This window comes from Schistocerca nitens, chromosome 3 (genome assembly GCF_023898315.1).
Source record: "Schistocerca nitens isolate TAMUIC-IGC-003100 chromosome 3, iqSchNite1.1, whole genome shotgun sequence".
In the NCBI taxonomy this organism is placed as follows: domain Eukaryota; kingdom Metazoa; phylum Arthropoda; class Insecta; order Orthoptera; family Acrididae; genus Schistocerca; species Schistocerca nitens.
The window spans coordinates 947,160,625-947,173,787 of NC_064616.1; the positions used below are offsets into that span (position 1 = coordinate 947,160,625).

At 41.2% G+C, this 13,163-nt stretch overlaps 1 protein-coding gene across 1 annotated transcript in view; it reads right to left on the reverse strand.

The window, feature by feature from the left end:
* The window catches only part of LOC126249022 (uncharacterized), a 907,745-nt gene that overhangs the window by 610,865 nt on the left and 283,717 nt on the right, over positions 1-13,163 (reverse strand). Inside the window, exon 7 of the mRNA XM_049950624.1 lies at positions 4,913-4,990. Coding sequence (XP_049806581.1) covers positions 4,913-4,990 — 78 coding nt within the window. The remainder of the gene's footprint in view (positions 1-4,912; positions 4,991-13,163) is intronic.

The following is a 13,163-nucleotide window of genomic DNA, read 5'->3' on the forward strand; positions in this document are numbered from 1 at the left end:
AGCTCTTAAGAATGCCAAGGGCAGTGCTGCAGCTGTATGTAAAGTGGCTACAGCTGTGATCAAAACTCTTGTGGCACAATGTAAACAGTGGCACTGTTTACAAACAGCCAAAATCAAAACAAAACACTACATAGCATGTATTTATATTTTAACAGTGTATGGAAGTATGTTTGTTTAAAAATTTGTTTAAAGGAAATTAATTTAAGGCAGTTTGTATCATTACATGGAATTGTACTAGAGCTGTACACTAAGGCTGGAGATGGGAGAATGGACTGACACTTGTTGAACTCAACACCAGTTGGGAAAGTCTGGAGTTTCACAATGCAAGACCACATCATGGACAAAGAATCATCAGTATGGGTTTCTGTCATGGGCTGTTAGCCTATGTTCTGGTAAAAATTGTGAGTGTAATCATATTTCATCTCCACATATTTGTGAAATTTATAGGTGTTGTGTTTGTTTTATTGGTAACCATGTGAAATTGACACCTTTATCACACATTCAAATACAAATAAGTGCAGAACGGCATTGTATTGACATAATAGTGAGGAAAGAGTGAAGCGTAAACAATGTTCCACTGAATTGAAAAGATGGCAATGCACCGATACCGGTATTAGTTGTGTGGCAGAGAAACATTTTATGACAAATAGTTCGTCAATTTAAAAAACAGCATTGTGCCAAAACTGAATAACAATGTAAATTCTTCATGAGAAGTATTTTTTTTTTTTTAATTTAGTGGATGCCAGTGCATCTACAGTAGCTTAACAGTAGTATAAATTTTTGCTATTGAAACTTGGCAAGGAGATAGTGGACTGCTATAGAGTATGGTATTCTAGCAGAAATGATCAACTGTAAGTTAAGAAAAGACTGCCAACAACATAAAGGTGCAGAATAATGATACTTTGAAAATATTTACTATTAAAAGAATAATATAATTGGTATAGAATTTGCTTACTGAAGACTAAAGATTTTGGGAATAAGGTTATACATAAATTTATTGACAGTAACAATTAGATTTTTCTCATCACAAAATTATTCAGTCTACGATTATATAAATTAATTAATAAATTCAGACTGAAAAAATAAAAAGCAGCTTCAAGTTTTGAAAAATAATAACAAATTACAAGTATAGTGGAATGGTATGGCTCTTGAAAGATAACTGAAAAATTTATAAAAAACTGAGTAAAAATTTGGTTATATACAAAATTGTTTGTTGTCTGCAAGAACATCTCAATTTTTGGAAATCTCAGAAGGAAGGGGATGTGTAATATTCAGCTACAAGAAGCTTCTTAGAGCAGAAGAGAAGGCAGCAGTGGGAAAACGACATAATGTAGTGTGAGGTACCAGTGACAAATGGTTGATTTGGTATAGGTATCACGAGAAAGACCACTTAAATTGTGGTCCTCCTCTATGACTGGCTGCTGCATTCAGAAGTAGCATGCCAAACTGATAAACTTCCGTTATTAATATTAGAAAAACTAAACAGTTATTTGCATTTCATATACAACCATCTCTCAATAATAGGCTATCATTCTATTACTTCAAAAGTGTTAATTACCAACAGAATAATAAACAATAGCTAAACAAAAAGGCAAATGAGGAACTTTGGAGATCTTTGGATTATGCCTAATTTGGATGATTTGTAAAGTGGTTTGGCTATAAGCTCAGAGCTGGTTCAGCAGTCTTGGTAGACAGACATGTTGTCTACCTTGGTCGGTATCAGTTAAGGACTTAATTACCAATCTCCAATTATTTGGACATGTAATTGTGAACAGTTTGATAGTAATTACGCTACTACTCAGTTCATTTTCTTTATTTTATATGAAAGTATGAAGAATAGAAATTATTTGTAATTCATAAAGTGGACAATAATTGTGCAGTTTCTCGTATTCTGCTAATAAAAAGTTAGTGCCATTCCATTTAAATAAATCAGTTCAATATTTAATTGTTTATAGAATAACAGTTCCTCACTAACAGTTTATTACAGCCTCAAGATAATGGATACACAACCAATGTACTGTTTTCTGTGCAGTGGTCAACAACCAAAGAAGACTGCAGATTGGCGAACATTCTTCAGAACTTGGGCATTTCACTTACGGTGATGGAAGCAACCAGGCACGTCACGTGTACTGCAATCTTAGTACAAATGGGATCAGTGACATGTCATCTGTGGTAACAAAGGGGAGGTATGAAGAAGGGAAATTTTTGAGCAATGGGATTTATCATAAACACGTAAATCCCTCTCACTATCTATATCTCTCTCCCTTTCACTTGCCATAAGAGGGTCCACTGTACAATGGGAAGATATGTACCCAAAATGCAAACACCAAAAACATCTTATGGGCTGTGGGGTGGACAGTGTCACGTCACACTGATAACACATAATCTGACCATCTCTGGGAGGGTATCAAACTCAAATGCCAGAATAAAGGTGCCGGTATCAATGTAATTGTCGTTGCAGCCTTTCACCATATGCCAAACAAAATGAACACCCCATTGTTCCAGATTGACCAAGAATTCCTCATCAGTTTGAGAATGAGATCTGTATGAAAAATGACTCCCTGAACCATATTCACGGAATGGTGAGGAGTAGTGGACACTGAGATGTTGCCAAGATTGTCACAGGCATGAAGGGCTGCAAAAATCACATCTTACTCAGTGAGTACACTTCACCAAACTTGTCTTTGATAGATACAATGAAAAATAAGTGCCTAGTGCCTGGTGCAGACCAGGTAGCAGGAAACAGGTTTCAACTCAAGCCAGTGCAGCCAGGGAAAGGAAGGTCAGAGCGTTACAAGAAGCAGTATTAAAAGATCCATTACCAACTAAAGAGACAACCATAGCGGAAAACCCAGCCTGAAGCCTAATGCATTTCATACACAAAGCATCTGCCCTGATACCGCCCACTCCAATCAGAGGCTTCCCCGTGGGCGTCGCCCAGACACAGCAAGGTTCATCAGGCATGGCTGCCATTGCTGGGAGTTCCAATGTTCCAAATTGACAAGCAACCTCTCCTAGTCACACACGGAGAGGTATTATCTCAGGTATCAGAAGTGTGATCCCTGTGTTGTCAGGAAGCTCAACCAAAAGGGTACATAATGACCCCACCACATGGACTGACCACTGTGCTTGCTATCTAGTGTTCAAGGACAATGGCATGGAGGAAAAGATGGAAGAAGTGATTAGGTCACACACCAAAGATGCTAAATAAGATGTTATCTACCATTTGGCCCACACTATGGAGACAACATTTAGAAGCACAGGTCAAACCACAAAGGAGGATCAAAAATGCTTAAAAGAAAAGGGGAAATGAAAAAGCAGGAGGAAGAAAATCCAGAAGTAATACCAGAAACGAGGATGACAGCCAGGCTGAAGCAAGCAATGGCAAAGAGAAGGGAAGAGGGAGCAGAGAGATAAGAGCAAGGGCAGGGAGGGAGGGCATGGGGAAGGGAATGCAGCCTGGGAAGGAAGAAAGGGCCACAATAGCTCGGGGAATCATGTACAGACTCAAAAGAGAGCCATGATACCCCTGAGGGGTGAATACAATGAAGCAAAGATATGTCAACTGCAACAAATGTAGGAAATCATAATCTCTTATTGACTAATTAATTAAAATTATCTCAGTAAGATATGGCAACATTTATCCAGGTGCCCCATTTGGTTAAAATAGGTTTTTGTGCAAAGCTAATCTGGCAGTATGCCTCTAAATGCAGCAACATGGACAGAAGCTTCCAAGAATACTTTCAATAAGAAAAAAAGTCAACATATGACTTAATTAACACAGTCAACATTATCAAACCAATGTATTTTGTGTGTCCATTTACCTAGTTTGTATCAGTGCATTCACACCATCAACATTCAGACTGCCATTTCAACTACACAACATAGTGAATGGGCCAAACATGTATACAGACATCCACCAAGCTGAACTGCAGCACTTGAACTCACTATCAAGTTTACAGACATAATATAAATGCATAATTACTCATGTTCCGCATATTTCATATGAAAAACCTCAATTTAAAAAAAGATATTATGCATGTAATATATACAACAAGGCCACACAAATGGTATAATATGCATTATAAATGTCTCAATTTGTGCAGTCTTTAAAATATGCATTTAACCCCCCCCCCCCCCAAAAAAAAAAAAAAAGAGGCCACAACATGCAAATATTCATGCAACATTCATTTGCATGGAAATCTCCACTCTAGTTATTATGTATCTACCCCAAAAGTCATTAATCCTTGGAGACTGGAGATAATTTGAAATAAAATCATCTAAATAACAAGGGAATATCAACAATGTAGAAAAGACAGACTGCTACTCACTGTAAAGAAGATTCATCAAGTTGCAGACAGGCACAATTAAAAGAAACTTACATCCAGCCATTGGCCACAGCCTTCATCAGTAAAAGAAAAAGAAAAAGAAACACACACACACACACACACACAGCAAGCACACCTCACTCACACACAACCGCCAGCTCCAGCACCTCCGGCAATCATGTGTGCATGAGGTATGCTTGCTTGTGTGTGTCTTTCTTTTACTGATGAAGGTTGTGAACAAAAGCTATATGTGAGCATCTTTTAATTGTGCCCATCTGAAACTTGACATGAATTCTTTACGGTAATAATAAGGGGCTTTCAGATGTGAACTTTGTAGTTAAAGACTCAATTAATGCTGGCTCCCAAACTTCACATTCATTTCTTCCTAACAGCCCCTTATGAAAAAGTCAAATGATCCCACTAAGAAGTATAAGTAACATCTGACTGAATTTGAGAAAAATGTTAGCTGGAGGATATACAAAGCAGAGTTCACAGCATTACCCGGTCATTATTTACAAAAAAAATCACGTAAGTGAAAAACTTATTGCAACCATGACTACAACATAGGTGTAGCGAATATATACCTGATCCATCGTGGTCCATGGGCCACCAGCTGGGTTTAAAATATTTCTTCTGTTTAAATGATTTAGCATATCGCTCACCTGTTAGAAAATGCAACATTGGTCAGTGTAACTATGCAAGTACCAACACATTCGTTTACTTTTGTAAACAACGGAAATGGAGAGAATGAAGTACCATAGCCATGTGAATGGCAGAAATGAACACTACCAGGTGAAATTTACATAAATAAGGATTATGAACCCGAAATCATCAAAATAATAATAATAATAATAATAATAATCATCATCAACAACAACAACACCAAACCCGACAACAACAGCTGTATTCTGTGAAGTACTACGAAGTGAATTACCACAATTAAAAATATGCATCAGTATAGCTAACATAGTTTGTCCCTTTCCTGAAGATAACATAGTGCGCAGGTTAAGGTTCTCATAGGTGCTTTGTTATGTAAATTTAAGTATTAACTGTGTTTTTCTTACTTGTCACTTCCTTTTCCGTGTGTTTTTGCTTTTAGGAAGCTTTAATTTTTGAGTACTAGTAATAGTGTTCCATAGATTTTGCGTTCGTTTTGAATACAGTCCAGAGACAGGTAGTGCTTATTTTCATTGTTGTCAACAAAAAGTGTCTAGTGACCACAGTTTAGTCAGCTATCAGCCGCCTTTAGTGAATTAGCAGTCTAGTTAAAAGTTGATTAACTCTCTACCGTAAATTTTTGATTTCTTAGGATGGACAGGATGTGTGACTGCTGTGTACGGACGCAGGAGGAACTGGTCACTGTTTGCGAACAGCTGAACATGCTGATGGTCGCGGTCAGCTGTGTTTAGGCTGCTGCCTCGGAGTGTAGTGGCAATGGGGAGTCTGGTGCATCGCATGGTACACACCAGGTGTTACATGCTTCACCCACGGTCCCTGCTGTCGAGCCATCTTCGCGGGTACCGGGCACGGTTGGGCCACCCTCTCCCCAAGGGGAGTGGCGGGTTCAGCAGCGTTTGTGACACACGAGGCGGAGGGTCAATGTGGAGGCTAGCCATGTGGCATCGTCTGCTCAGCCTGTGAGTGGACATGTGGCCGCTCCTTCAGCAAGGTCCGAGCAGGCACAAGGGGGGAGGCGTTTATTAGTGATTGGGAGCTCCAATGTTATGCGGGTGATGGAGCCCCTTAGGGAAACAGTGGAAAGGTTGGGGAAGAAGGCCAGTGTTCACTCTGTCTGCTCGCCGGGAGGAGGGGGGGGGGGGTCTCATCCAAGATGTTGAGGAGGCCCTGCCGGCAGCGACAGAGAGCACTGGGTGCACACAACTGCAAATTGTTGCTCATGTCGGCACCAATGACTTCTGCTGTCTGGGTTCAGAGGTCATCCTCAGTTCATACAGGCAGTTGGCGGAGTTGGTGAAGGCAGAAAGCCTTGCTCGTGGGGTGGAATCTGAACTAACTATTTTTAGTATCGTTCCCAGAACCGATCGTGGTCCTCTGGTTTGAAGCCGAGTGGAAGGCTTAAACCAGAGGCTCAGACGATTCTGCAGAGATCTGGGGTGCAAATTTCTCGACCTCTGCTATTGGGTGGAGAAATGTAGGGTCCACCTGAATAGGTCAGGCGTGCACTACACGCAGGAAATGGCTACAAGGGCAGCGGAGTATGTGTGGAGTGCACATGTGGGTTTTTTAGGTTAGAGAATTCCCTCCCTAGGCCCGACAAGACACCTCCTCAGACGCAACAAGGTAGTAGCAGGCAAAACGCAGCAGGGAGTAACAATATTAATGTGGTAATAGTAAACTGCAGGAGCTTCTATAGAAAGGTCCCAGAACTGCTCTCATTAATAAACGGTCAGAATGCCCACATAGTACTAGGGATGGAAAGTTGGCTGAAACCAGATGTAAACAGTAATGAAATTCTAAACTCAGATTGGAATGTATACTGTAGAGACAGGCTGGACAGTGAAAGGGGGAGGCGTGTTTATAGTGATAAAAAGTGCAATAGTATCGAAGGAATTTGATGGAGATCTGAAATGTGAAATAATTTGGGTGAAGGTCACGGTTAAAGCAGGTTCAAACATGGTAATTGGATGTCTCTATAGGCTCCCTGGCTCAGCAGCTGTTCTGGCAGACCACCTGAAGGAAAATTTGGAAAATATTTTGAGTAGATTTCCCGACCATGTTATAGTTCTGGGTGGAGATTTTAATTTACCAGATATAGACTGGGAGACTCAAACATTTATAATGGGTTGCAGGGCCAAAGAATCCAGTCAAATTTTTTAAGTGCATTATCTGAAAACTACCTTGCGCAGTTAAACACAGAACCGACTCGTGGTGATTACATATTAGACCTTCTGGTGACAAACAGACCCGAACTATTTGAAACAGTTAACGCAGAACAGGGAATCAGTGATCATAAAGCGGTTACTGCATCAATGACTTCAGCCATAAATAGAAATATTAAAAAAAGGTAGGAAGATTTTTCTGTTTAGCAAAAGTGACGAAAAGCAGATTTCAGAGTACTTGATGGCTCAACACTAAAATTTTGTCTCAAGTACAGATAGTGTTGGGGATCAGTGGACAAAGTTCAAAACCATCATACAATATGCATGAGATGAGTATGTGCCAATCAAGATCGTAAGAGATGGAAAAGAGCCACCGTGGTACAACAACTGAGTTAGAAAACTGCTACGGAAGCAAAGGGAACTTCACAGCAAACATAAACATAGCCAAAGCTTTGCAGACAAATAAAAATTACACGAAGCGAAATGTAGTGTGAGGAGGGCTATGTGAGAATCGTTCAATGAATTCCAAAGTAAAGTTCTATGTACTGACTTGGCAGAAAATCCTAAAAAATTTTGGTCTTATGTCAAAGCGGTAGGTGGATCAAAACAAAATGTCCAGACACTCTGTGACCAAAATGGTACTGAAACAGAGGATGACAGACTAAAGGCCGAAATACTAAATGTCTTTTTCCAAAGCTGTTTCACAGAGGAAGACTGCATTGTACTTCCTTCTCTAGATTGTCGCACAGATGACAAAATGGTAGATATCGAAATAGATGACGGAGGGACAGAAAAACAATGAAAAACGCTCAAAAGGGGAAAGGCCACTAGACCTGATGGGATACCAGTTCGATTTTACACAAAGTACGTGAAGGAACTTGCCCCCCTTCTTGCAGCGGTGTACCGTAGGTCTCTCGAAGAGTGTAACGTTCCAAAGGATTGGAAAAGGGCACAGGTCATCCCCGTTTTCAAGAAGGGACATTGAACAGGGTGCAGAACTATAGACCTGCATCTCTAACATCGATAAGTTGTAGAATTTTGGAACAGGTATTATGTTCAAGTATAATGACTTTTCTGGAGACTAGAAATCTACTCTGTAGGAATCAGCATGGGTTTCGAAAAAGACGATCGTGTGAAACCCAGCTCGCGCTATTCGTCCACAAGACTCAGAGGGCCATAGACACGGGTTCACAGGTAGATGCCGCCTTTCTTGACTTCCGCAATGCATTTCATACAGTTCCCCACAGTCGTTTAATGAACAAAGTAAGAGCATACAGACTATCAGACCAATTGTGTGATTGAATTGAAGAGTTCCTACATAACAAAATGCAGCATGTAATTCTCAATGGAGAGAAGTCTTCCGAAGTAAGAGTGATTTCAGGTGTGCCGCAGGGGAGTGTCGTAGGACCGTTGCTATTCACAATATATATAAATGACCTTGTGGATAACATTGGAAGTTCACCGAGGCTTTTTACAGATGATGCTGTAGTATATCGAGAGGTTGTGACAATGGAAAATTGTACTGAAATGCAGGAGGATCTGCAATGAATTGACGCATGGTGCAGGGAATGGCAATTGAATCTCAATGTAGACAAGTGTAATGTGCTGAGAATACATAGAAAGAAAGATCCTTTATCATTTAGGTACAATATAGCAGGTCAGCAACTGAAAGCTGTTAGTTCCATAAATTATCTTTGAGTAGGCATTAGGAGTGATTTAAAATCGAATGACCATATAAAATTAATCATCAGTAAAGCAGATGCCAGACTGAGATTCATTGGAAAAATCCTAAGGAAATGCAATCTGAAAACAAAGGAAGTAGGTTACAGTACACTTGTTCGCCCATTGCTTGAATACTTCTCACCGGTGTGGGATCCGTACCAGATAGGGTTGATAGAAGAGATAGAGAAGATCCAACGGAGAGCAGCGTGCTTTGTTACAGGATCATTTAGTAATCGCGAAAGCATTACGGAGATGATAGATAAACTCCAGTGGAAGACTCTGCAAGAGAGATGCTCAGTAGCTCTGTACGGGCTTTTGTTGAAGTTTCGAGAACATACGTTCACCGAGCAGTCAAGCAGTATATTGCTCCCTCGTACGTATATCTCGAGAAGAGACCATGAGGATAAAATCAGAGAGATTAGAGCCCACACAGAGGCATACCGACAATCTTTCTTTCCATGAACAATATGAGACTGGAATAGAAGGGAGAATCTATAGAGGTACTCAAAGTACTCTCCGCCACACACCATCAGGTGGCTTGCGGAGGATGCATGTGGATGTGATTGTAGGTGTAGAGAAACCTTTTTTCTGTTTCTACTTCTACCTTTATGTGCCAGAATACGTATGAAAGCTATCAAAATTGTCTATCTTCTTTATGTATCTATCAGAAACTCAGTACTTCAAATATTTAGTGAGTTAATAACTTTTCTCACTAAATTAATCATAATGTTATAACTAGTGCCCTGATTTTCATGTACTATCAAATCATAAAACATGCACACATTCATACAGTACCATACCATTAAACGTGCACAGTAAGACAGCAAACAAGTAAAAGTATGTGGTATTCAGTTCTATATTGACTTCTACTTTCTACTAAAACAGTACACAATAACCAGTTTCTCCCACTTTTCTTCAATTAGGCTCATGTGTTTACCAGACAGAACATTTTTGTACACAGAAAATGACCTTTCTATGTCACAAGAAGTGACAGGTGCATACTTATGTGAAGAAATTTTGGACGATGTCAGATCAAGTTAATAGTCTTTTACACTTTTGTTAAAAAATATTTTTTGTCAACTTCATAAATTCAAAATCAGGATTTGATATGAAAACTTTGTTTATCTCTAAAGCTGTAACACCCCCTGCTACACAGGATGATTGCAAAGATTCTTCAACCTCTTCAATAACTGTCAGGGATTGTACATGTGGCTTGCAACTTTCTTTTAGCTAAAGGAAAATGCATAAAATTTGATTTTACACTACTGCCCATTAAAATTGCTACACGACGAAGATGATGTGCTACAGACGTGAAATTTAACCGACAGGGAGAAGATGCTGTGATATGCAAATGATTAGCGTTTCAAAGCATTCACACAAGGTTGGCACCGGTGGCGACACCTATGACGTGCTGACACGAGGAAAGTTTCCAACCGATTTCTCATAGGCAAACAGCAGTTGACCGGCATTGCCTGGTGAAACGTTGTTGTGATGCCTCGTGTAAGGAGGAGAAATGCGTACCATCACATTTCCGACTTTCATAAAGGTCGGATTGTAGCCTATCACGATGGCGGTTTATCATATCGCGACATTGCTGCTTGCATTGGTCGAGATCCAATGACTGTTAGCAGAATATGGAATCGGTGGGTTCAGGAGGGTAATACGGAACACTGTGCTGGTTCCCAACGGCCTCGTATCACTAGCAGTCGAGATGATAGGCATCTTATCCACATGGCTTGAACAGATCTTGCAGCCACGTCTCGATCCTGAGTCAACAGATGGGAACATTTTCAAGACAACAACCATCAGCAGAATGGACTATCAGCATGGAGACCACGGCTGTGGTTACCCTTGACGCTGCATCACAGGCAGGAGCGCCTGCGATGGTGTACTCAATGACGAACCTGAGTACATGAATGGCAAAACGTCATTTTTTTGGATGAATCCAGGTTCTGTTTACAGGATCATGATGGTCACATCCATGTTTGGCAACATCGTGGTAAATGCACATTGGAAGCATGTAATCGTCATCACCATACTGGCATAGCACCCGGCGTAATGGTATTGGGTACCATTGGTTACACGTCTCGGTCACCTCTTGTTCGCATTGACGGCACTTTGAACAATGGATGTTACATTTCAAATGTGTTCTGACCCGTGGCTCTAACCTTCATTCGATCCCTGCGAAACCCTACATTTCAGCAGGATAATGCTGACCGCATGTTGCAGCTCCTGCATGGGCCTTTCTGGATACAGAAAATGTTTGACTGCTGCCCTTGCCAGCACTTTCTCCAGATCTCTCACCAATTGAAAGCATCTGGTCAATGGTGGCCGAGCAACAGGCTCGTCACAATACGCCAGTCACTACTGCTGATGAACTGTGGCATCGTGTTGAAGCTGCATGGGCAGCTGTACCTGAACACGCCATGCAAGCTCTGTTTGACTCAATGCACAGGTGTATCAAGGCCGTTATTATGGCCAGAGGTGGTTGTTCTGGCTACTGATTTCTCAGGATCTATGCACCCAAATTGCATGAAAATGTAATCACATGTCAGTTCTAGTATAACATATTTGTCCAATGAATACCCGTTTATCATCTGAATTTCTTCTTGGTGTAACAATTTTAATGGCCTGTAGTGTATGTAAATCAGGTCTTGCTTCAAATATGTTCTCTTGCATGCCACATCTGCATCTTTAATGTAAGCTGCAATAGTGGCCTCAAAACTGACTACAACCAAAAACTGGAGAGAAATGGAAACCTAAGTTGCACCAGCTTATGGTTTTTCAATAGAATGATGGTTTGTTGGTCAATCGAATAGAGGAGGGAGAGGGGACAAAACAGCGAGGTCATTGGTCCCACACACATGATCTGAAGCAACAGAAACTAAGGGAGGCACAACGCAAACAGCATAGTCCAGTTGATGGGAAACGAAAATGGACAAATAAAGGGCAAGAGGAACATCGGGATGGCAGGAAGAGTAAAGAATGGGAGGAGGGATTAGAGGAGGGGTGGGAGAATGAGAGTAGAGGGCACCTCAGGGGCACTACACATGACAGGGCACCAGCATCACTGCCGACCTATCTGTATCACCACACATACCATGATCCCAACACAACAGGGACAAAATCAGGGAAGAAGACACAAGAAAGGTGGAAAGAACGTCACAAAAGACCAGATAAAATGTAGGGAAAAACCTGGACAGTATGGAGGCAACGCCAAAGGTCTCCCAAATCAATGCCAACTGAGGAACTCCAATTCCAAAATTAAACTCAGGTGCCCAAATCTACGAGCACAAACCATTTTCATGATGAAAACTGAGAAGGGACATGGTCGTGTGAGGGTCATCTGCAAACAACTGTGACAAGAAACGTGTGAGGGCATGCCATGTGCGAAGGGTTATGGCTCACTACAGAGTAAAAAAAACCATGTGTCAACCTGGTATGGCCAATATAAAGATGGCACAGGATGACAGATTTTGACTGGGAGAGGCGAAAGGAAGAATTACATGAGATGGGAGATGCTAGACACTTCATCACATGTAGTCTATTAGACGGCGGTAAGAGAGGGGGGGGGGGGGGGGGGCAAGAGTCAACCCATCACTGAACAAAAAGGGATTTTAATGTGAAGCCTCAAATTCATCCCTGCAGGAGTCACAGAGAATGGGGATAGATGGTTGACCCCCTTCCTCCAACCAGTAAGACGATTGGCAAGCTTATTACCCTAGCTGAGAACCCGAAGGAAATAAACCGAACAGGCAGCAAAGTCAATATTGGAAACAACATCATGGATGGCAGACACCAATGGGTGGTGGAAAAAAACACAGTGTGACGGCCTGAAGGCCAGTCATTGAGTTCTTACATAACAAAACACAATTGACAGTGGACCGTTTAATAAAACTAAGTGCCTGATAGATGGCCATAAGTTCTGCTGTGAATTCCCCACACATGGCAGGCAAGAGATGGTGTTCTGTGCCATCAGAAGACATGAACTCATAGCCCATGTGATGGGCAGATTTAGAGCCATCGTTGTAAAAAACAATAGTATAACTGAATTCCCACAACAGCGGGTGGAACAAACAATGGAACACCACAAGAGTGACGGAGACTGATGAGATCCACCCATAGCCGGGGCTGAGGAACTAAACAAAGATGGTGGTCGCAAGAGAATTTGGATAACAGAAGAAACATGGAAGATGGAAATTGTGGCGGAGAGAAGAGCCCAACTGGTAAACCCAGCAGGTGGCCAACATCCCAAGGCCATGGAAAGTATAGA